The 23,552-nt window shown below is 54.8% G+C and overlaps 8 protein-coding genes across 8 annotated transcripts; 6 read left to right on the forward strand and 2 right to left on the reverse strand.

Moving 5' to 3' along the window:
* Nucleotides 1–686: 686 nt before the first annotated feature.
* D7B24_009419 (uncharacterized protein) lies at nt 687–2,505 on the reverse strand (the record flags this gene model as incomplete). The annotated part of the gene is made up of 2 exons (XM_028643494.1): nt 687–2,364; nt 2,414–2,505. The coding sequence occupies 2 exons, from the start codon at nt 2,503–2,505 to the stop codon at nt 687–689; spliced, it is 1,770 nt and encodes a 589-aa protein (XP_028492961.1).
* A 588-nt stretch (nt 2,506–3,093) lies between these two features.
* D7B24_009420 (uncharacterized protein) lies at nt 3,094–4,454 on the reverse strand (the record flags this gene model as incomplete). Its single annotated transcript, XM_028643495.1, has 4 exons — nt 3,094–3,192; nt 3,248–3,501; nt 3,756–3,977; nt 4,037–4,454. 4 exons carry the CDS (start codon nt 4,452–4,454, stop codon nt 3,094–3,096), a joined length of 993 nt encoding a protein of 330 aa, XP_028492962.1.
* A 1,563-nt stretch (nt 4,455–6,017) lies between these two features.
* Nucleotides 6,018–7,510, forward strand: D7B24_009421 (uncharacterized protein; the record flags this gene model as incomplete). Its single annotated transcript, XM_028643496.1, has 6 exons — nt 6,018–6,128; nt 6,190–6,568; nt 6,630–6,658; nt 6,707–7,125; nt 7,203–7,222; nt 7,479–7,510. 6 exons carry the CDS (start codon nt 6,018–6,020, stop codon nt 7,508–7,510), a joined length of 990 nt encoding a protein of 329 aa, XP_028492963.1.
* Nucleotides 7,511–9,527: 2,017 nt separating this feature from the next.
* D7B24_009422 (uncharacterized protein) lies at nt 9,528–11,459 on the forward strand (the record flags this gene model as incomplete). Its single annotated transcript, XM_028643497.1, has 3 exons — nt 9,528–9,796; nt 9,857–10,849; nt 10,904–11,459. The coding sequence occupies 3 exons, from the start codon at nt 9,528–9,530 to the stop codon at nt 11,457–11,459; spliced, it is 1,818 nt and encodes a 605-aa protein (XP_028492964.1).
* Nucleotides 11,460–12,690: 1,231 nt separating this feature from the next.
* Nucleotides 12,691–15,026, forward strand: D7B24_009423 (uncharacterized protein; the record flags this gene model as incomplete). Its single annotated transcript, XM_028643498.1, has 5 exons — nt 12,691–12,699; nt 12,786–12,818; nt 12,870–12,985; nt 13,050–13,151; nt 13,205–15,026. The coding sequence occupies 5 exons, from the start codon at nt 12,691–12,693 to the stop codon at nt 15,024–15,026; spliced, it is 2,082 nt and encodes a 693-aa protein (XP_028492965.1).
* Nucleotides 15,027–15,643: 617 nt separating this feature from the next.
* Nucleotides 15,644–17,443, forward strand: D7B24_009424 (uncharacterized protein; the record flags this gene model as incomplete). Its single annotated transcript, XM_028643499.1, has 1 exon — nt 15,644–17,443. The coding sequence occupies one exon, from the start codon at nt 15,644–15,646 to the stop codon at nt 17,441–17,443; it is 1,800 nt and encodes a 599-aa protein (XP_028492966.1).
* An 819-nt stretch (nt 17,444–18,262) lies between these two features.
* Nucleotides 18,263–18,838, forward strand: D7B24_009425 (uncharacterized protein; the record flags this gene model as incomplete). Its single annotated transcript, XM_028643500.1, has 1 exon — nt 18,263–18,838. One exon carries the CDS (start codon nt 18,263–18,265, stop codon nt 18,836–18,838), a length of 576 nt encoding a protein of 191 aa, XP_028492967.1.
* A 1,289-nt stretch (nt 18,839–20,127) lies between these two features.
* On the forward strand, nt 20,128–22,970 carry D7B24_009426 (uncharacterized protein; the record flags this gene model as incomplete). Its single annotated transcript, XM_028643501.1, has 3 exons — nt 20,128–20,359; nt 20,428–21,003; nt 21,055–22,970. 3 exons carry the CDS (start codon nt 20,128–20,130, stop codon nt 22,968–22,970), a joined length of 2,724 nt encoding a protein of 907 aa, XP_028492968.1.
* Nucleotides 22,971–23,552: the final 582 nt, after the last annotated feature.

A 23,552-nucleotide genomic window follows, 5' to 3' on the forward strand; every position in this document is an offset into this window, starting at 1 on the left:
AGGTGCTTGACGCCAAGTCTTTGGGCGCCCAATCGAGCCCCTCCTCAGGAGCCAGATCCCTGAAAAGAGGCGCCAAACTCTTGGATAGTCGGGGAGCCGCATGCGGAACCCAACCGCTGGCGAATTTCCACGGCGGAATCTTTCTGCTGTCTTGTGGCATCCTGGTGGCCGAGGTTGGCCACCATCGGAGCACAGCATACGCAGAGGGCTGAGGGCTGGAGTGGTGATCCTTGGCAAGGTTTCTCGCCAGGTGGATTAGCCTTGGAGTGCCCTACGTGCCGCCCCCGCGAGGGGTTCCCCGCAGACGGCTATGCCTAGTCGCCTCTGATCTTTGCCTCGGCTTGATTTGCGAGCATAAGGTTGATTTGCTGTTTGACTTTGTGCCATGCAGCCTCTAGTAAGATGACCACCCACCATCAATGGCTTGAGCTCTGATCTTGGTGATCGTGGCGGTCAAACTTACGCCGTCTCGTCTGAGCAGAACATACACACATCAATTTCAGTCGAGGAATTTGTCAGACTCGGATATAGCAACCTTTCGCTCAAGAAAACTCCTATGCCCGGGCCATCTTTGACTGCATCGTCATTGGGACACATGCCTTCTCACGTCTTGACAAACCCAAACACACCACAGCCAGAGCCGCCATTCACGTCCTGGTCGCTTCTGGACATCCGCCGACCGATGATCAAGGTTGACTTCTACCGCCATTATCCTGCGCAAGATTGTCGGTGCTCCTTCCAGTCTTCATCTCCTGCCTCCAGCACCTCCGCTCCTGAGTCGCGACACCAGGGCCCTGGTAGACGCCTCCGTACGTGCTCGTCGGCCAGCTGGCTCCGTCTCTGGCGAGCTGCGTCGTCGGCGCGCCCTTGCTATACTTGCGGCGGTACCACTTGCCGTAGCCGAGAAGATAATACAGACGGAAGCACAGGAACGCGAACCGGTCATTCTCGAGATCCTCGGGGTAGTCGGCGCCCAGATCCACGGCGGCCGCGAGACCCGAGATGATGGCGACCTCGTGGGCGTTGACGAGCGTCCACGAACCGCCGAAACGCACGCTGTTTCGCGCCTGCAGGAACATGATCCAGGGCACGACGAGCAGGTAGTGCGTGTAGCTGTGGCACAGCTGGTGCCACCAGTCCTTGCGGATGATCTTGTCCTCGGCAATCTCGTTGTCCGACCACAGCTCGCTGTCGCGGTCCTTGTTGAGGTAGATGGTCTGGAACACGTGCTGCTCAAACGGCACCTTCTCCGGGAACTGCGACTGGTAGTTTGTCGTGTCGAAGCACATTTCGAGCTTCTGTCGGTCCTGGTCGTACATCTTAATGTAGTACATTGGTCGGAAGCTCGTTCTCGCCTCTTCGAGCCGTCCCGTCTGGTCGACGCCATTGGTATCCCGGACAGCGAGGTCCTCGCGGTAAAAGTTCTCATAGTGCTTCTTCATGTAGTCCGAGTCGTTGTGCGTGATGGTGATATCGTCGCTAAACTTGGCCGACCCTAGCACCTTGCGCTCGCGCCACGACGCCGTCTTGCCGAGCACACGCTTGGCCGTGTCCGCCAGCGTGCAAAGCACCAGCTCATCGAAGAACTCGTCCTGCGGCGGAATGTCCTGATCGGCGCCGGCGGGGTTATGCGAGTCCTCAGCTGGTCGCCTTGCGCGCAGACGCACCGTGACGCCCTTCTTGCTGCGCTCGACAACTTCGTCCAGCTCGGTTGACAGACGCACCGTCACGCCGCGCGACTCGAGATCCTGCTTCCACGTGCTGTAAAACTCGGAAAAGTTGGGGAACACAACCATTGGCGGCTTGTTGTCGACAACCGTGTTCTCGTTGGCCGGGTACCACATGCCATAAGTCGGAGACGTGCACAGCCGCTCGAGCATGACAGCCGGGACCTCGGGCGTCGCGTTTCCAGTGCCAAGAAAGAGCGCAGTCATGGGCAGAGCGACGATATTGATAAAATCCTCGGAGAAGAAGAACATCTTAAGGACGAGCCGCAGAGGCAGTAAGGCGAAGAAGACCTCAAACCAACGCATCAACTTCAAGACCTTGGCGAAGCGCCGGACCTCACTCTGGTGTTCGGCCAACACCTTGGTCGGGAAGACGTTGGTCCAAAACGTCTCGTCCTTGCCAAAGGACACGTGCAGGTTGACAGGGTCAGCCTGGTAGCCCTGGCGATTAAACATGGTGAACGTGTGATGAAAGATGTAAGAGCCGCCCTGGACGCCCTGGTTGCACCACGAGGCGCCGTACCGTTCCTTGTCCAGGGGGATCGAGAAGGCCTGGCCGCCGCAGTAATCGACGGCGTCGATAAGCGTCACGTCGAACTTGTCACGGTGCTGCGACAGGTGATGAGCCGCCGACATGCTGTCACACGTTAGCTACCATTCATGTTCACCTCTGCTGGTCATCTCACCCTGCAGCACCTGCGCCGACGATGAGCACCCGCTTCTTGCCCGACTGCGATACTGGCTCGCCATTCTGTCCATTGATTCCATTTGGTGCCATAATGTCCGAATGTGCTTCTGTTCAGTACGAGTCGGGAAACGGGACGGAGATGGCTTGACTGGTCGTCCACGGCTTCAATGTTGGCCGGGAGTCGAGAGTTGATGTGTTCACTCGGGTTATGGCGGTCATGACGGGTACATGGAATTCAACGACGTCATTGACTCAGTGGTGGTGGACACATGAACCCAAACCTCATGAACAAAGCTGCTGTGCCTGGCGCCGTCCAGGATCCCCTGGTCTCGACCTAACAACCTGGTCATATTCGACAGACCAATAATGTACATTGAGCAACTCGTTTGACGGAATCCATCTCAATTGCCGTTTGCACCCCTTCTGTCGTAGTCATGGACGAGATTCCCTGAAGTAGTTGTCTGGGGGATGAGAATCGACTCACTAGTATAGACTAGTCGTCAGATCAATGAGGGTCCCACGATTCCATGCCCCTACCAAGCATCAAACATGGCACACTATTACGGCCAACATGCTCTTCAAGCCATGCCCGCCGGGTCTGTCCCTCATCTGACCGGTGAACGCAGACTACGGCACTTGCGATACCGGCCGGCCGGTCCAGGCGTGCGCTCACAGACACTACGAGTACCACTGGTTCTGGGCACGGCACGTCCCTTGGCTGCAGCATGTGCTGCCCGTGTAGCCTTGTCCGCCGCACTGGCCGTACAGGGGGGAGCACTATGTAGGCAACATGGTCAGCTCTTCTCCTTTTCTTCTTCAACAGAGTACTTACGTTGCCAGATGGGGGCGGCGTCGTCAGGGGCGTCGTGGGAGGAGTTCCGCTGCTGCTACCCCACGCAGTGAGAATGGCATTGTAGGCCGGCTTCTTCTGATAGTTTGCGTCCCAGATGAGCGGGTTGCCGCCGCCGATCCAGGTGTACGCGTCGGTGAAACCCCAACCCGTGATGCCCACGCAGCGCGCGACAGCGAGGCAGGCTTGAACGACGGTGGCCCAATCTGGCCTGCTGGTGAAACTGGCTTGGGCCGCTGCGGGCTACGACGTCCTAAAGTGCACGGTTGTCTCAGCGATTTGGTCTTTTCATAGGCCCGAAATTACTTGTAGGCAAGTCCTTGCTGGTGGTACATGGAACAGTACTGACAAGTTCCGTGTATGCAACGTCAACGTTCAAATAAGCAAACGCCTGGAGATTCTCAGTCAGAGTAGCAAGCGACCCAATCTGTCCAGTGGCCATGTGGCCCTGCAGTCCCATGCCGTCAATGAGTGCACCAGCATCCCGGACCCTGCGGATCAGGTTCTGCGCCCCAGGTTGCCTTGCGACCTGGGCGGTCGCAGTTGTAGTCGTTGTAATACAGCTTCGCGCCGGGGTCAGCAGCCCTGGCTGCATTGAACGCTAGTGGGATGTAATCGACTCCAGTAGTGCGGTACCAAACCGAGTCAGTGGTGTGGTATGTGCGATCTTCGTTGAGGGCTTCATTGACGACATCCCAAGCGTAGCAGGATCCTGATTCACCCGTCAGGCATTGAATAACCCACGCTCATATACATCCGATCTAGACTAACCCTTAAAGTGCGTCACCACGTTGCGGATGTGCGTCTCCAAGATACTGATCATGGTCGTGCGGTCGAAATTGCCGTTGCTGACCCAGGCGGGCACCTGCGAATGCCAGATGAGCGCGTGGCAACGCATGTTCATGCCATTCGCCTTGGCCTGCGCAACAATACGGTCTGCGTTGCCGTAATTAAAAGTGCCACGAGACGGCTGGAGGGCATCAAACTTCATCTCATTCTCGCAAGTGTATGATCCGAAATCCTGGCCGTTGCTGGCGATGGGGTTGGCCTGGCTGTCGCTCATGACCGACGGGTTGATGGCCGTGCCCAAGTAACGGCCGCGTGCTTTGGCTCTGGCATTGAGGCCGTCAGCTGAGACCATACTGGACGCTGCCAAAGCAACCTGGACGAAAAACGTGATGTTGACCATATGGACTCGATTTTCCAATGAAAGGGTAGTCAGTCTACGGGTGAATTTTGACGAACACAAAGACCGCGAGCGAGCCCGAGGACAAACATCGTCATGGATATTCCTACATGATTGAGGTATCAAATATTAAATGTGTTTCTATGCTCATCTCAACACCTCTTGAATCTTTCCTTGTTAAGAAAACGGAGTTGGTGCTGCCGGTGGTGCTTGCATCCGCTGGCAAATTATTGTCCGAATGATACTTCTCAACACCATATTGCAGGAAGTCCGCCGCGACCTGGGCCTTGCCACTTGATAGCGCATATAGTCTTGATGCTTGGTACGCTTGGATATGTTTGTCAATATCCTCATCATCCATCAGACGTGACCTGCGCACCTGCTGAAAAAGACGGCATCGGCCGAACCAAGCATGGTCACATGGTGCCCTACATCCATCATTGAATCATACCCGCCATGTTTTGATACGACGAGTCTGTTCGCTGACCTGGTTAATCCAACAGCCACTTCCATATCACCCCAAGTGGGATACCCACAAGTGAGTGGCAGCTCTAGGTCGATGTCCGGTCTGTCGGAAACCCTGCCTTGGTAATTTCGAGTGCGTCCCATGAGAAGCTTTTTAGTTTTTTTCGGTCAACAACTGAGTACTAAGTCAAACTTTTCAAAGCGATAGCAACATGGGCCCCATCATTTCCAGGGGCCAGTTTGGTTCTGTTGATATGAGAAGCGAGAACCATCGTGGCCCAGATCTGTTCCCTATGGGACGGTCAACGAACCCGCTAAGAAGTAAATGAAACAGCGCTGCCACCGTTTCTCTGAACGATCGAGATTTTCCGTCCTATGCGTCGGCAAATGAATTGCAGATGCAAGTCCTAATGGGAAAGTCCATCACACATGCAGGGCGGCCATCTGGGAATCTGGGAGTGCCCTGGTTGAACACAACTATTAGGCACATGAGCTCTTCCCCGTGCATACATGTAGAATCCCGAGCACCGAGTATCTGCTCTTCGAGTTAATTATTCCAATCTAGCTTGTGCAGATTTTAGATCGGATACCTCTCCGTGTACCAGATTTGGCCGTTTGATGATGTTGAGAGTCATTGAACTGACTAAGTCTCTTTATTCTTTAAACCCCAAGAACTCCGAGAAGCACACGCTATATTCCCCGCGTTCTTCATGAAAAAGACCCGGGGTACATACTACAGGTGCGGTTACATCAATGCGACACTTATGGCTGTTGCGACCTAAGTCCTTTGCGCACCAATACCGGCTCCTTGAACCCGACCAAATCGTGCTTGCGCTGGTTCTGATACGCTCGAGCGGAGGAACAAATCGGAGGATCACACACCGTTAGCCCATCCTGGATGATTGCTATGGAGCTTCGACGTGTAGCCACTTGTCTGTTCCGTTGACCATGTCGAGAGGTCACGAATTGCAGATTTAGACCGATGGCCCTGTCTGGCCAGCCGAGCACTGCTACAAATGTTACCGCGGTGCCGGCCGTGGCACCACGTTGTTCGAGTTTCTTTCAAGTACTGAAACAAACTTCAACTACTTTGATATCACAATGAAGCTGTATCAGTTCGTGTTCGTCACCCTGGCCTCGGTGACTGTTGCGGTGCCCGCATCGCTAGAAAGTCGCCAGAATGGACAACTAAGCGACTACTTGATGGTTTATGTGAGTATCCTGGAGTCGATGTCGCCATGACGTCTCGAATGTGCACAACTGACGCCAACAGTTCACTGGAGAGGGAACTGCCAACGGTGAACAAATTTACATGGCCGTCTCGAATAACAACAACCCAGGTTCCTGGACCACTGTAAACAATGGCCAGCCTGTGCTGAGCTCCACTGTCGGGATGAAGGGTGTGCGTGATCCCAGTATCATTCGCAGCCAAGACGGCGGGAAATATTGGATTGTCGCCACGGACCTCAGAGTGTACCCTCGGGGCTGGGATGTAGGCGATGACTACACCTCCAATGGATCCAAAGGCCTTGTCGTGTGGGAGTCGAGCAACTTGAGAAATTGGTCAGCCTCTCAGCTGAGGATCGTGAGTCCAAGCAATGCTGGCATGACCTGGGCCCCAGATGCCATATGGGATCCTGCAACCAGCCGCTGTACGTTATCACCTCGAATCAGAGTGTCTTGAAGTTCCTAATGCGGGTCGTTGATCCCTAGACCTCGTCCACTGGACGTGCAATCTCAAGGTTCATAACATTTATCTTGCATTACAATAACTGCTAAAATCCATTCAGGGCGAAGGCTGGTTCATCATGCGCTCTTTCACCACTGACTTTGTCAGCTTCACCCCTGCCGAAAAGTGGCTCACGGGCGCCGGCATGGACGCTACCGTCTTCCGCGACCCATCGTCGTCCACATTCTACCGCGTCAGCAAGAACGGGCCGAACAACCTCATAGAGCAAGCTCGCGCAAGCACCCTGAACGGACCCTGGACCGTCATTCGTAACCAGATTGGTCAGGGCCTACCCGCCGGCGAAGGACCTTTGGTGTTCCGTGACAACATCACGCCGAGCAAGTCGCATATGCTGATCGACGATTACACTCGCGGCCGCGGATACCAGCCTTTCGAAACCAGCAACATTGCCACTGCCGACTGGTCGCCTGCCAGTTTGGCCTTGCCGCGCAGTGCTCGCCACGGTTATGTTATTGGAATGTAAGTCGCTTCTAGACCCAGGGATGTCTCCTGGTGCATGCTACACGGGGTGGGCATGGCTGACTTACTTAATTCAGAACTGCGGCCGAAAGAAATTGTATAGTGGGAACTGGCACCTGCACCGCTGGGTCAGGCACTCCTTCGCCCCCAACATCTCCATCTCCCCCGACGAGCCCCCCTCCTGCCGGCGGCGGAAGCTGTGCTGCTGCTTGGGCGCAATGTGGCGGGCAGGGTTGGACTGGCGCAACTTGCTGTCAGTCAGGGACTACCTGCAAGGTGCAAAACTCGTGGTACTCGCAATGTACTTAATTTATGAGTTTTCATAGTTGGATCTCATCGTCCTGAGAACATAGCAGCCGAGTTCCACCGGGCAATCATGGGCTAAAATGTGAGATTTGATCTTTTGTTGAAGAGAAATCTATGCATGGCAACATCTGTAAAATCCCTGGAACACGGCTGGGAGAGTCCGACTGCAAAACTTAGCTGAACCATAGGGTACCACACTCGTAATCTTTCGAAACAAACGAAACGTTGATAATACTCGGAATGTACTAACGTTTCACCCATGCAAGCAAAGTTGAAGGTCTTGGGATACTAACATGAGAACGCAGCTTTGTAGCAAAATTTACCTGCGCAATAGGATTTCTCGACGATAATTTTCAATATCAAGCGTATGCCTGTTGCGTTGTGCGCCTCTCTAAAGGAATGGCATAAATCATATGCATCCGGTTCTAGCTTTTTACAGCTTATATCAAGGAAGTGTTCAAATGTAAGCTGTAGCTTGATGTCCAGTGAGTAGTCTAGGTTGTTTGGCGCCTGTTATGATGTTCTTGATCAGGCGCTAAATATGCTGTAAAGCTTGGTATGCGAGGTACTGCTTATGCAGAGATGAGACTTGGAGCACAATCGCTGCGTTCTTCGTGCAACAGGGATCAATACGATGTCGGTGGTGCATTGTACGGTGAGCCGGGCTCGGTTCAAATGAGATCTGATTTGCCGATCATGGATGTTTGATGATAATGTTGACCCCGTCGGCCGTGGAGCACGGTAAATTCCTTCAGCAGAGTTGAAAATTTTGTCCAGGCATTTGATGAGTTGGAAGACCAAAGGAGCCAGACGCAAGTGAGTCAGTGCACACTGCCTTGCATGCACCTAACTCATACCCACTGATGATGACTCGTTTCTGACTACGAAGCAGCCAGGCCTGCATTACGCACAGCATAACTAATCTAGACGAAGAGTTTAGCACTGGGATCGTCAGCAAGAGTCGGGCGGTGACCACCGACAGCGGAGCTCCGCAATTCAATTAGACAAGCCGCCCTCTTCAGTCCATTAGGTCAAACTTGGTTGTCAACGAATACAGCATACATGAAAAGTTACACGGGTTAGAAGCAACATCACCATTCTCAAAGTCTGACCTTCACAGCGATCCAAAATGAAGGATCTGAGCTAATGTGCAATCCGAGATGACTCGGGCTTACTCCAAAATGCTGGTGGACCTGGTTCCAGTTTCAGCCACTCATAAATCACTGTGGACTATGCCAAGCCGGATAACAGGTCACGATAGCGTCAGGAAATACCTGATAGCGAGTGATCGGAACAACGCGGACGGAGGCTGACATATACTTCTAGAAGACTGGGGGCGCAACAAGTGGAGGAAATACCTCAACACTCAAGCGATGCTACCACTCTCGGAAACGTGTGGGTCTTTTGGACGGCTTGTTGGCTCTCAGTTGGAGCGCCGCGGCGACTGAGGTGCATGGAAGGGTTCAAATGGCTGCCGTTGGTGCGTGATGGTGGCTGAGATTAAAGTTATCAGATCCGGAAGCTGTGGGTCGTCCGAGCGACGTACCGTTATCTGATCCGCCTTGGCAACCGACCATGAAGATCTGTGGATTTTGAACAGTCATGTCACAAGTTGTCATTGGACTGTTGGACCAAAAGCTCCAAATCTAGTGGGCTAGGCGCTCACAAGTGGTGCCACAACAAGATACCCTACCCTACCGTCGCAGGATGTTGCTCTGTTTCGAGCTTGGCCCGCAAGTCCACAGCTCGCACACGTACACGACCGCAGGATTCAAGCCCAGGGTGGGCTCCAATGTGACAGACTGCCCAAGGAGAACACGAGCTTTGGGTACTGATCGACCAGCCCAGGCACTGTTTAGCGCCGTTCTCTTGCGTCCTGGCAATGCAACTTCAAGGACGTGCAAATGTCGTACGAACTCCGGTCTCCGACCCTTGTGGCGACCGAAGGGATCTGCGAGTGCCTTGCAATTATAAGACATGAGACAGCCCCTTATGGTCTTACGAACCTGATTCTGACGATCCCTGACTGCTGAGTTCTTCGCTGAACCCCTTACGAAATCTCCAGGACAGGGAAAATACCACAAACGACGCCCAGAATGTCTGCTAGACCCGAGGATGATATGGCTGGCCAGCCTGGGCCTGCCCTCGGCCATGTCATGAGCCACACTGGCGCCGACGAGAAGGCTGCTGCCAAGGATTCCGCTGTCATTTCGGATGACAGGTCTGGTGACGAAAAGCAAGACAAGCCCAAGGGTGAAGAGTCGGACGTTGAATACGATACAAAGGAGAAGCAGTATGGTGTTGAGAAGATTCGTGCTATTACTTCGGCATGGTCTTACAAGGCTCTCATCGTGATGTACATCATGTAGGTCATCTTTTCTTCACTTCTGATCGATGCTTGCGTCCAAGGACTGACCGGCCACAGCATCTACATTACCTCGTACACCCACTCTATGCAGCAGCAGCTTTCTCGCAACCTCACTCCATACGTCACGTCCGAATTTCAGCGCCATGGATTGACGGCCACAACTGGCATCGTATCTGGTCTTATGTACGGTGTGACGCAGTTGCCCTTGGCCAAGATTCTGAACATCTTTGGAAGAATGGAGGGCTATCTCCTGTGTCACATTCTCTGTTCAGTCGGTCTGATCATGATGGCTCTCTGCCGCAACGTCGAGACATATGCCGCTGCCCAGGTCTTTTGGACAGTTGGAAGTGGTGGTATTGGATACATCCACACTGTCCTCATCTCCGACTTTACGTCCCTACGCAACCGCATGATTATCTTCGCCCTCAACTCCACGGCATACATTGGCAATGCATTTGCCGGTCCCATCGTGGCCGAGCTTTTCTACGAACACAGCACGTTCCGCTGGGCTTTCGGATCCTTTGCCATCATCTTCCCTTTCTTCGGTGCCTTGATCTGTATCATGTTGTGGTACAACCTCAACCAAGCCAAGAAGCAGGGCATTGAGCTCGTCTCTCCCGTTAGCGTTCGAACATGGAAGGAGTCGTGCCGCTACTACTTTGAGGAGTTCGACGTCATCGGCATGTTCCTTTTGGCCACCGGGTTCTCTCTCTTTTTGTTACCCTTCAGTCTGGTATCCTACGCGCCCAACGGCTGGAAGACGGGCTACATTATCGCCATGATCATTTTGGGTCCTCTCCTGCTTGCGACCTTTGGCTTCTGGGAGAAGAAGTACGCTTCAGTGCCGCTCGTTCCGTGGGTCAACCTGAAGGATCGCACCATCATCGGGGCCTGCGGTGTTGCCGGTGCCCTGTTCCTTAGCTTCAACGCTTGGGATTCGTTCTTCTCGTCGTACCTGCAGGTTGTTCACCAGCGCAGCATCAGCCAAGCTGGATTCATCCTGAACATTTACACCATTGCCTCCTGCACCTGGGGCCCCATTGTCGGAGTGTGAGCCGCACCTCGCCTCTTCATACTCGTTGTCATCTTGCTGAAACTTCACAGTCTGATCCGCCAGACAAACCACTACAAGTGGATTGCCGTTGCTGCAGTGCCCGTCGCCGCGCTCTCGACCGGCCTCCTGATCCATTTCCGCCAGCCCGATTCCTACATCGGTTATATCATCATGTGCCAGATCCTCAAGTCCGTCTCTGCCGGCACCATCATTATCTGCGAGCAGCTCGCCGTCATGTCCGTCGTCTCGCATAATGAAGTCACCGTCATGCTCGCTCTCATCGGTCTCGCCTCCTCGGTCGGTCGCGCCGTCGGCTCTGCCATCTCGGGCGGTATTTGGACCAACCAGATGCCCGGCAAGATCGCCCACTACCTTCCCGAGAGCGCGAAGGCCAATGCCACTACCATCTACGGCGACCTACGCGTCCAGCTGAGCTACGAGTGGGGCTCGGAGATCCGAGAGGCCATCGTCACTGCGTATGGTGATGTCCAGAGGAACATGGTCATTGCTGGCGCGGCGCTCATGCCTATCGCGTTTGCGTGCGTTCTTCTCTGGAGGAACGTCAATGTTGCCAAGTTCAAGCAGACGGAGGGCAAGATCTTCTAAGGGACGCTGGTCTTCTGAGAATCGATCTTTTGTAATTTACGTTTGTAAGTGCTCAAGGTTGGGGCGAAACGATTGTCATTTGCCGGATCTCCAGCAGATCGAGTGTTTCGGTCCTCCCAGACTAAAGCGCGAAAATAGTAGGACGCCTCGGCGGTTTACATCGGCCACGAACCTGACCCACGTGGCCTCATGCTGTTCTCGTTAGCAAGTCTCCTTGGTGATGGAACATGACCCGTCATTCCCAGAAATAGCCTTCATTGAAACAACGAACATGAGTGCATATATACCCAGTAAGCAAGGTCATTCAAAGTGCGCAGCTTGGATTTCAGTGTTCGAGTAGTCGCTTCACTCGAATCGCGTTCACCAGTGTATGACTTAAGTCAACCTTCAGGCATGATCACCACCACAGTCCAAAGTCTTGATCACCTCCATGATCGTGACCAAATGGCGACGTTCAACGAGAACAGAACGAGAACAGCCTGTAGTGGAGCCACGAATCTTCTGCCCAGTCAGACAGGCACCTAGTCATCGGGCAGAATTTAACGATAGGCAAGGAGTCGGTCCCCTGTTCTGAGCAAATCAGCAGCATCAGTGAGCCAGCGTGGGAGGATTTGTGCATCTCCCGCTTCATTGCTTCGCTTCCTGGTTGCTGGGTCGCGCACGCCAGCCCAGCGAGCGGCCCGCGTGCCAGGGCGGCAATCACATGCGATGATGGATCGAAAATCCCACTTTCGATCGATTGCAGCTGAGGACACCCACCACAATCTATCTTCCCCAAGTGACGATCTCTGGCATGGTGCAGCGGCGACCAGTAGCAGGGAAGTTGGCCGCTGGTGGCCATCCATCATGACAGCGTCACAGGGCCGCCGGGGCCAACGGGCGAGTGACGTGACCAGTGACGTCCCAACAGGCCCTAATTGGCCTGGGGCAGCCACTTGCCACACGCTTGTGCACCACGAGTGTGGCTGAACCTTGGCACATCCAACTTCTCTGTCAGGCTTGACGACCAAGGCTCTCGTTTGGAGCATCCAAATCCCTCGCCGTATATTATCCTTGTTGTCCTCAAGTGCATCTCGGCATTTCAGTTTCTTCAATGCTACCCTAAAAGCAGCTCGGCATTGGCATTATCCACCTAATTGTTATTGTCTTTTCTGACTCGGACCCTAGCGAACAACTTATACCCAGAACTTGCCTTCGATACCAACAGAGCGTCGACGCTTTGGCAGCCACAATGTCACGAGTTTTGCTTCTTTGTTTCATTCATGGATTCAAGGCGAGTGTCACTGAAGCACTATGCACCATCTGCTACTAATATTGATATTCTAGGGTGACGATGATACATTTCAAGAATTCCCTTACGTGAGTTTCCCTATTCACGAATGCGCCTGGAATGTGCTGACCCCATTATAGGACCTCAAACAACAAGTAGCCAAGCAGGTCCCCGACCACAAAGTCGAGTCAGTCGTCTACCCCAAGTATGAGACGAAAGGCGAGCTTGAGCAAGCCACCGAATTCTTTCTGGAATGGTAAGGCCCCTCCCGAGGTCACAATGCAACAACACCCTGAAACGAGGCTGATCACATAGTGCAGGCTTAAGGAGAGAGTGATCGATGTTCGTAAAGAGCACCTCGATGAACCATGGCCGCCCAACGACAGGAAGGTCGGAGTCGTTCTAGTAGCACACTCCATGGGGTAAGTGGACTCGGTCTTCACTTCACTCGAGAGCTAGTTTTGACACCGTCCAGTGGCTTCGTTGCTGCCGACACGCTTTTCCGCGCCGTCAGCGAACGTGCTGACAAGAACCCCGACGACAAAACACCAATCTTTCCTCTCATCCAGGGCATTCTCACCTTTGACACGGCATACAATGGCCTCGCGCGGTCCATGTTCGTCTACGGCGCCTTCTCCAACTACCAAAAGGTCAGCAGCGTCTTCAACGTCATGACCGCCCTCGGGGCCGCCGCGCCGGCGAGCCTCAGCCGCCTCGGCATGCAAAGAGCCGCAGGGCGCGCTGCTGTTGCTTCGAACCCTTCGTCGAGCCCCGCCTGGAAGACGTGGCAGCTGGTGGCTGTGCGCACGGGCACCGTGGGCGCCATCGCCGCCGGCGGCGTGACGGCGTACATCCACCGCGAGGCCATCATTAGCGGCATGAAGAGCATGAAGAACATCAACAAGGACACGGTCGTCGAGGGCTACCGATCGAGCATGGAGTCGGTGGGGCAAGGCCTCGCGTACATCAACCGCGGCAACGTCGGCCACTCGTTCGCCTGGCTGTCTGACCACTTCACCTTTGTCGGCACGCTGCTGAAGCAGAAGGAACTCAGTCGTCGGCTTGACCGTATGGCCGCCCTCAAGGGCGTCGGCATCAAGGACTTTTACACGTCGCTTGGCGAGAACGGCACGTGGAGCGGAGGCTACTTTGTGCCCGAGCGTACCTTCTGCGCCATTCCCGAAGGCGATCACCCCGCCAGCGACATGTTCACGCGGTGCATCATGCGCACCTCGGAAGACGAGGTGCAGGCGCACATGTCCATGTTCCGACCGGAGAAGAATAAGGGCTACGAGCGCATGACCGACGAGGCAGCGCAACTCGTCAAGAAGTGGTTCCTCAGCGAAGAGGACGTCTATGACGACCCCAAGTTCCGCGAGCCCGCCCCCGAGGAGGCTGCCGAGGACAACACCGTCAAGGAGACGCTCGAGGCTGGTGAGAAGGGTGCCGAGGAGGCCCAAAAGAAGGGCGGTCCCGACGCACCCATTGACGGTGACGTGCCTGACGAGTCGCCCCTGGACATTGCGGCTGCTTCGTCGCTCGTGCCGCTGTCCAGCGACGCCGAGGCCGGCGGCGACGATGCCGAGAAACAAAAGCAGACGTATATGCAGTACCTCTTCGCCATCGCTCAGCAGACGGGGACCGACTCGAAGAGCTGGTGGTCCAGCAAACTGCCGAACATGCCAAACCTGCCGGCCGTGCAGATTCCATCCATGCCTTCTGTGCCGTCTGCCGTGTCATCGCTTGGGCAGGTATCGATGCCCAGCTACAACATCTTTTCGAAGAAGCAGCCTGCCTCTGACAAGGACGGAGCTGAGACACAGGAGGAAAAGAAGGCTGAGACGACGGACAATGCCGCGAAGCAATCTGCAGAGGAGCCTGCCGAGAAGTCCTCGGAGACGACTGTGGAGAAGCCTGCAGAGAAGCCTACAGAGAAGAACGCGGAAGAGCCCGTGAAGGAGATCAACGAGAAGGAGTCTCTACCCGCCGAGCAGGCTCAAGATGTTCGGGTCGAGGAGGATTCTGCACCAGCTAAAACGCAGGATGAAACTGTCGAGAAAAAAGAGCCCGATGTGCCAGCCACCAAGCCAGTCATTACGGACAACGATTCTGGCAAGGACGTTTCGATCGAAGCGGCGCCTTCTGATGCCAAGTCGACTGAAGAGACCAAGGTAGACCAGCCTGAGCCGACGAAAGTTGAGACCTCCCGAGAGAATGTCGAGAATGCGCAGCCAGCCGAGGACGCTACGCAAAAGGGAGAGCCTACGGAGGCGGTCCCCGAAGCTCAGAAGGTATAGAGCGGGGTAGGCTTCGGGAATTTCGTTTGGGTTTGGTGCAAGCAGGGCGCTCGGTGTGTCTTTTAATGATGAACCTGTTTCGATGGAAGGCTTTGGTCGTAGGTAGAGAGATAGTCAATACCAGGCAGCAGATGCTCGAGGGAAGTTCTCTCGGTGAATCTTATCTCACCTTTACTTGCTGAATGCTGAATGGAGATGGAAGGAACACCCAGGCTGCACACCGAGTAGCTCGGCTGCCCACCGAGCGCCTCAGTCGGCGCCAGCGTGGGGCGCAGGCGGCACAGCAAACAGGCCAGGCCCAGATGGGACTGTTGCCTGTGGACGAGCCCCCGCCCTCATTTCTTTCCCTCTGCCCAACATCCCTGAAGTCAATCACAAGCATCAGGGCGACCCCCTGTGGAGGACTGGGTCGGCATTCTGGGTCTCCCCCTCTCGTCCTCCTCCCTCCATCTTCAAACCCTTTGTTCGCCTTTCACAGCAGTTCGCGCTCCACCATGATCAGCCCTACACTGAGGGGGATCATCATCGTCATTCCAGTGAAAACACAGTAGCAGCATGCAAAACTCCCTCTAGCCACGCTTTGGCTCAAACACACTCTTTTTTTGCCTTCCTTTGCGATGGCGTCCCTTCGCTTTTTGCTCTTGCTCCTGGCAGCCGGCGCTGTTGCCCAGGTCCAATTTCCCGTCTCGCGGCATCGCGCTCCTCTCACCAGCACGCCAAGGCGTCAAGTACAGACCAAGACCAATTTTGTTGCTGATGTCCTCGATTACGTCGTCAATGTTACCGTCGGCAACCCACCTCAGGAAATCTCCCTGGCCCTCGACCTCTTCTCCTACAACACTTGGGTGCCTGACAGGGAAGAATGCGATGGCAACATCTTCCTGAGCGGCTGCGACTACGGCAGCTTTGACACCTTCTCGTCTAAGACGTTTATCCGCGATGCCGTCGACAGCTTTGACGAGTACTATGCCTCGGGGAACTATGTTCGCGGTGACGACATTCGCGAGACCATTTCCGTCGGCGACACGGACATTACGAACCTGACCATGGGACTTGGCCGCCAGACCGACCTCAGCCTCGGCCGCCTTGCCCTTGGCTACAACGCGTCCTATGGCACGCCCTCGTTCCTCGACCGCATGACCGAGATGGGCCTCATCAACTCGACGGCCTTCAGCCTCTGGACCGAAGACGAAGACACTGCCTCCGGCTCCTTGCTCCTCGGCGCCGTCGACGCGAGCCGCTACACCGGCCGGCTTCAGCGCTTCCAGGTCTACAAGTACGCCATGCAATACGTCGGCTTCTACGCCCTGGTTGCCTCGATCAACGGCTCGCGCCTTGACACGGAGAACCGCATCCTGCAGCCGCTCGCCAACCTCGGCACGAGCACGTACATTGCCGTCTCACCTCCGACCCTCCTGTCGAACCTACCGTGGGGCATCGCCGAGCGTATCTGGGAGCTGGCACGCGCCGAGGTCGACTACTATAGCGGCCAGGCCACCGTCCCCTGCGCGTGGCGAGACAACATGACCGGCCAGGTGGCCCTCGAGCTCGGCGGCGTGGGCGGCTACGCGCTGACCGTTGACCTCAAGGATCTGATCATTCCTGCCGACGTTTGGCCTATCGACTCAAACAGCTGGTACCTGGAGGATGGAGAGGAGGCAAACCCGTTGTGTTTACTCGGCATCCAGAGCCAGAACACGTCGTCGGGATCCGCCAATGACGCTAATGACAGCGACTGGGTCATTGGGGGTTCCTTGCTCAAGAACACGTATAGCGTGTTCGACCTGGCCAACGAGGAACTGGCCATGGCGCCTTTATCTTCGGGAGGTGACAGCCAGCCCGACATTGTTTCGTTCGATTCCTATGGCGCTGTCGTCCCCAGCTCCGACGAGGTCGGAGAGCGTTCCTGCTGGTCGTACCAGCCGTGCAGCGGTATGGGGCCTGGCAGTGGCAACGACGGGGAATACCAATCTGGCTTGCAGGACTGGCAAAAGATTGCCATCGGCGCCAGTCTAGGCGGCACGGGTCTGATCATCGCGGCGCTGGCAACCTGGGCGATCGTGCGGTGCCGTCGCGTGAGGAAGGAGGAGGCCGAGCTGGGCAAGATTGAACATCCTCCTGGCATGCTGGTTGTTGGCCGTGCGGGGCTCCCCAAGGTGCCAGCTGCTGCGGCGGCGGCGACAACGGGCGTGGAGGCCGAACAGCCACCGCCCCCTCTTCCTGCGAGGCCTGCAGCGGCGCCACCTGCGGGTGATGCAGCCGTGCCTATTGTGGTTGGGGAGCAGCCAGAGATGTCGGAGAAGCAGAGATCCAAGCAGCCAGCTATGCCGGAGGAAGCAGATGTCGCTAGTTCGAGTGTTGTCCGAGAGCCTGATGCCGCCCATGTGCCGAGGGCAAAGTCCCCAGCTCAGGGGTAGCCAGGATGCAGCGAATATTAATGTCTAATCTGTCAAACATATGACCACTGTGGTGTGCCTCCGCGTAGAATCATCTCCTTCAATGAACTACTGACCCAATGTGCCTGGCCGCTCCTTGCTATTCCCAACTGAGGCACATGGCAGCATTCAAGCCGCAAGATTGATCAGGGTGGATTGCCGCATAGTTCCAGCTCTGCCGAAGACTCAAAGGAAATGTGAGTCCAAATTTTTGTTAAGCGTCTTACAATTCCAAAGGTCATCGTTAGAGACTACAACCCTGCCATTCCTATGGTGTGAGTTGCGCGCTGTACCGCCAGATTGCCACGCCCAGGGGCGATGTGCAGCATTTAGTAGCATTGACGACAGGGTACCTAGGTAAGTTAAGGTGCCTCAGATGATGAACCCGATCGATTAACCTCGTCGCTTTCACGTTGTAAACCCAAAAGAATCCAGTTGCTAAACTTGACGGCCGTGGCCAGTCATCCTTGCGGCTACCCAGACACTGGTGGTCTACCAATAATGGGGTCGGGTTGCGTACGCCATCGACACCCGCTCTGCATGTTTCACTCGATCGAGTGGGAATGCCATAGCTTGCATCGAATGTCTTCTTTGATCTTCTTTGAGGACCCTTGCTCAAATCGCACAGATCAGAGACAACGAGGTGCAGCGTTGAGGAATTGATCACCTCCCTTGCATGCATGATATTGCATGGCGCGTCGAATAGCCTGGGTACATAAGATGCTTCTCAAACCTGCTGCATCTGGCCTAAATTCAATCGCCCCTTACAGCTCAGTTTGGGCTACACGCGCAGCCTTCACCATGCACCTTCACAGCATATTGGGTTTCTTAGCGTGCCTGCCCCTTACTTTCGCCAGCACGCTCCCGACTGAGTTCTCCGAAGACTTTTCGCGCTCGATTCAGGTCACGCGCGAGTCTGTCGCCAGCGACATCAATGGAATCGATTCAGCGGTCAAGAAACTGATTGGGGCCCTCGACCCCTTTGAAGGCGGGTTACTCGATGTCCCGAACCTTGTCATCGTTGGCACCAACTTCCTCAACGTTCACGCGGCCAACCGCCAAGCTTTTGTCAATGCGAAACGCATTGAAACACAATTCTCCAAGGAAGATTCCAAGGACATCATCGAGTTAGTCGAGCAGACTTTGGTGATCACGAACCCTCGGGCGACGGAGCTTGTCATCAGAAAGAAGCCTGCCTTTGACCGTCTGCAATCCGGGGCTTTCGCGAGGTTGGGTTTGGAACTACTGCTGAAGGATCACCTGACACTAAGTGATGCACTGGTGCGTTGGGTTGAGCCTAGTCTCCGGGACGAGGCCGATGAGGCGGTCGAGACAATTACACTTGGGTTGGAGGATGCCATAGAGGTCTACTCGTGAACCATCTCCAAAGGCCATCGTTCGGCGTGCTTTTCTTTGGAATTCGCGGGTATTTCCGCAATGGAAGGAGGGGTAGCAGATTTAGACTTCAATCGACGAACAATATTTATCCAGCCTGCATCAACTCCCCGTGGCCCAGTCTCAGTCCATAGGGAACCCTGGTCTCATGACTGCGCCCACATGCCGTAAGGATTACATTGCACAGTAATCGCCACGTCCCATTGCAGACAGCTTAAGCTTAATGAGGTCCCACGCGCTTACACCATGCGTAGGGCAGAGAGCAACGATCGGCAGACGCGATGTACTAGTCATCATGCATGTCAGCACTCAATGTAAAGCTGATAGCTGAGCAGCACATTCGGTGCGCGCCGTGCCGTAAGACATTTCATGTCTGGGGAACCCTCAATAGTCGACGGCATGGCTTCTACACTCAAAGTCTAATAGCTCAGATCTTGCTTTTGGACGTCAGCTGGCTCACAACTACTCAAAGAAGGGCTCTCAGCTAGGCTTCATGCCGCTCGCATTGCCTGTTCGAGCTTGGACGCCCATGTGTGTGGCGAGCATATTCGGTGCTTCCGCCGACGCCACAGGTTTCCTTCCTTTGGGCTCGGTCTAGATCTTACACCAATACAGTAAGGAAAACGATAGCGCTTCTCATTGACACACCTATAGCCAAGTCGTGTTAAGATTGTCGGTGAAACTGTGACCAGAGTGACTGTTTACTTCGAGTGATTGTGTTGTTTGTTTGCTTGCTTCCGTGGCTCATTGAGTATCAAGTGGCCAATAAAAAGCTTCTGGGCGCAATTGTACCAAGACCACATCAAGTGCTGAGCTGGATCTCACCGCGTCATAACCCCGCGTGCTGCGAGACATCTACTCAAGAGCGAAGCTGACTTCACAGCATTTTCCAGGTTTTGACCAATGCTACCTTCTCAGCCATGCGCTTTGAGAGAAGCTGGCTGGCTGAGCTTCCCAATCCGTAGGAGCAGGGAGTGACAGTTGGGTTGTGCGGATACCACCAACCTAACCCCCACTACTTGGATATGGAGATGGGAAACAATGTACCCATGAGGCACCGATCACCACACCTTGCTGGACGACCTCAGCTTTGGAGTCAGACCACACAGAGAAAAAGTGGTCTTCTAGTTGAAAGGGGGAATATCCATCTCGGCCAGTGCCTATAAGAGAGTGCCAATCCGTTCTCAACAGGAATGTCTCTTCAAACCATCTCATTCTACTTTTATCTTCAGCCAAATTCAGATCTACATTTCTATATCACTTTCCAAACCATGACAATCAACGGAATCAACGGTGCCAATGGCACATCTCACCCTGACGTTGAAACCCAGCCCAGGACCAGAGTCTACCTTTGGGGGCTCGATAACGAAGAACATAAGTCACCCACACGCCCCGAGCACGCCGAGGCTTTGATCCATGGAAGCTTTCAGGAAAGCGTCATTGGTGCCGACAACAGGGAGCGAGTCGTCCAACGTGATTTTATGCCAGGTGGTGTCTATCGAGGTGAGAAGCCCATCCCTTCCCCCCCTCCCAGAACCTGCTTGGAAATTGACGGTTCCATGGCGAATTAGCCATTGTCAAACTGTTCCTGCGGTTCGAGAACCAAGCAGAAGACGACCCTTGGGCCATGGCAACTGGATGGCTCATTCGCAAGGACCTGCTGGTGACGGCGGGACATTGTGCCTATGACCATTCTCACGGGCTGGGCCGCCTGCTCCACGTCAAAGCCTATATTGGCTACAGTGGCAAGGAGAGCATCATACCTCCTGAGCCTAGTGTCAAAGATAAATTCCGTGATATTTACAGCAACTACAAGGTGGAGTTCCGCACCGGAAAGGCTGTCATGACGACGGAAAGCTGGCACAACAATGGGTCTTTCGAGGCCGCGGATCTTTCTTTCATCCAGCTATCATCTGGTTTTGAAGGTGTGGACCCGATTAAGTACAGTCCGACCCCGATCGCTAGCCAGGCAAAACTAGGTGTCATTGGGTACCCTGGTGACCTACTCAACCCCGATATCCAGCACAGCGACGAGAAGGGAGCTGTCATGTGGGAGATGTATCTCAAGGATGCCGAGTCGTGGGACACTAGACTGAGCAGCAGCAACCCTGAAGGTCTTCTTCAATACACCATTGATACCTACGGAGGTAAGTAGAATGCCGTCTCAATTCGAGTGGGTTTGGTATTAACATTTTCAGGCAACTCAGGCTCGCCCGTTCTGTTGGAGAAGCCCACGGATCCCAAAAACGTCACGGCCATCGGGGTGCATGTTTATGGAGGTTCAAAGAACTCGGCATCTGTCATCGGCCCTGAAGGTAATGTTTTTGAGCAATACATCAGCGCCCTCGATGTCTACAACGGCGCTCCTGATGCTCGGGTTCGTTCGGAGCCAGTCGAGGGGCACCAGAGGGAATGGCTCAAGATTTTCAGCGTGCCAGCAGAGGCCAAGGTCACGCCGACGCCCAAGCCAACACCAGGTCCCAGGCCTGGCGAAGGAGAGGCTCTACTGCCCGGCAGCGGGGGGCCGGGAACTTTGGGTGGCAACATCACTGGCGTCGAAGAAGGCTTCCTCGACTTCTTGAACAAGGCCGTGAACTTTGTGGCACCTGTCGTCACGAGCGCCCTCGACGTGGCCTTGCCCATTGCACTCGGACCTGTCGGTGTCCCCGTTGCCGCGCTTGCCGGCGCGGCCCTCGGTGCCGCGGGCAAGCTCGCTGCCAGAGGCGCCGGGGGCACGGAAGCCGAGATTGGCAAGCTGTCTCAATACGCCCACGAGGGCATCGCTGAGCGAGCCGTTCTCGGCGAGGCCGCCATCGCATGCCTCAAGCACATGGGCAATGACAAGTGCCAGCAGGAAGGCTTCTTTGACAGCATGAGTGCTTATGTCAAGAAGCTTGCTCCCTTGGTCACGACAATTGGCCCCAAGATTGTCGGCGCTGTCGCAGAGCCCGCACTGCGCCTCGCACTCAGCAACATCCCGAAGCCCCCGGGTACCGAGACGGAGATCCCAAAGCTCCGGCCTGGCCGCAGCAACGATACCAAGGTCGCCGGGTTCGGGCCCAAGCTCCCCAACGCTAACCACGAAGCCTTCATCACCACGCTTGGCAGCAAGCTCACGGAGAGCGATACGGAGGGTTTCTTGGAGGTCGCGGATGGCCCGGGACAGGTCATCCGAAAAGGTCTACGAGTTCATGTGCGGCCGCTGGACCAATCGATCAAGGACTTCCATGATCTCGTCAAGCCTAGAGGCACAGAGTCGACTTTCCAGGACCCTCAAGGATGGAAGTTCAAGGGCGGCATCACTGAGCGGGCCATTCTGGGCGAGGCGGCGCTTCTGACACTGATGGACACGAACGTGAAGAAGCTCGAACAGGAAGGCCTGTTCGACATTATCAAGTCCGTCGTTAAGACCGTCGGGCCTGTCGTCATCAAGGCTGCTCCAGTGGTCTTCAAAGCTGTCACGCCCATCGTCCAGAATGCGCTGGCGGACCTCTCCAAGAACAAGGGAGGCAGCACTGAGGCTCTCCTACCTCCGGTCAACCAGGGTTGGCCGCGGCTCTCGCAGACGGAGCGCAACATTCTGAATGCAGACAATGAATTTGTGACTTGGGACACCACACTCAACAATGAAAACAACGCATACAACGCAGTTGATCTAGAGGCTAGCAATGCCGGCGTGCTGGCTTACAACATCATCGGGAAACGCTTCTCGGTCTATAATGCGGCCTTCGCTGCAGGGCAGCACGCCGTGCCCCACGGAGCCCCCAATGTCCAATCTATTTTCGGGTTTGCTGCGGCGGGAGTCAACATACTGGGCTCGTACCAGCAAGGCGACCCGCATATCGCATTTGGATGGAACAATCAGTCGACTATTTTCGCGGCAGGTGTAAATCTTCCGGCGAACCATCCTTGGTCTCTGGCGGGCGGTTTCATCGCCGGGTTCGTCGATGCTTCTTCACCTCAGAGATACAGGTCTCATGTGCGAGTTTATGGTCAGCGTGCGAGCACTCGCATCCAGGTCGGTTCGGACGCTGTGTATGTTGAGATGGGCCTACCTACGTTCGTTCGCGTTTTGAGCCAAATGAGGAGCAGTTTTGCGCAGAACAACGTGTGAGGAGGGCAGACGGACAATCCATTGGGGTTGAAGGCACAGTAATGGCGTGTTGAGACGTTTTTCTTCTTTTGGTATCATCAGAGGGGAGACTGCCAGAGGAAGTGTTAATCGAGACGGTGGGTGGTAGTCGTGCGGAGAGTATGAAGCCGGTTTCAGGACATTGCCGGAGGACTTATTTGCTGCGAATATTGACGCCGAATTCATATGGATAGTCCTGTCATTACCAAGTCCATAGTTATATACTTGTCTGTAATATTTGACCATGAATACCACCATTTGGAACATCTGAGACGAGATGGAGGTACACAATGTACTGTGCATCTATTGCATATTACATGTCAATATTGACTGAATAGTTTCTTTGCTTACAGATAGACTATGCAGAGATTTCCATAAATTTAGTTCCCACTTTGCCGGCCCAAGGTGTATTTCACCAGTGACACCAGGGATATACATGGTACATCGGAGTGGCTCAGAATTGGATCGTCGACGTCTGGGAGGATGAAAGCTTACATAAGACCAGCAACAGTGAAGATAAGAGATGGCCCGTGCTCAGCATCTCGTGCCTCGCATCATCAGCTG

This window comes from Verticillium nonalfalfae, assembly GCF_003724135.2.
Source record: "Verticillium nonalfalfae strain VnAa140/NRRL 66861 chromosome Unknown scaffold_93, whole genome shotgun sequence".
NCBI lineage: Eukaryota > Fungi > Ascomycota > Sordariomycetes > Glomerellales > Plectosphaerellaceae > Verticillium > Verticillium nonalfalfae.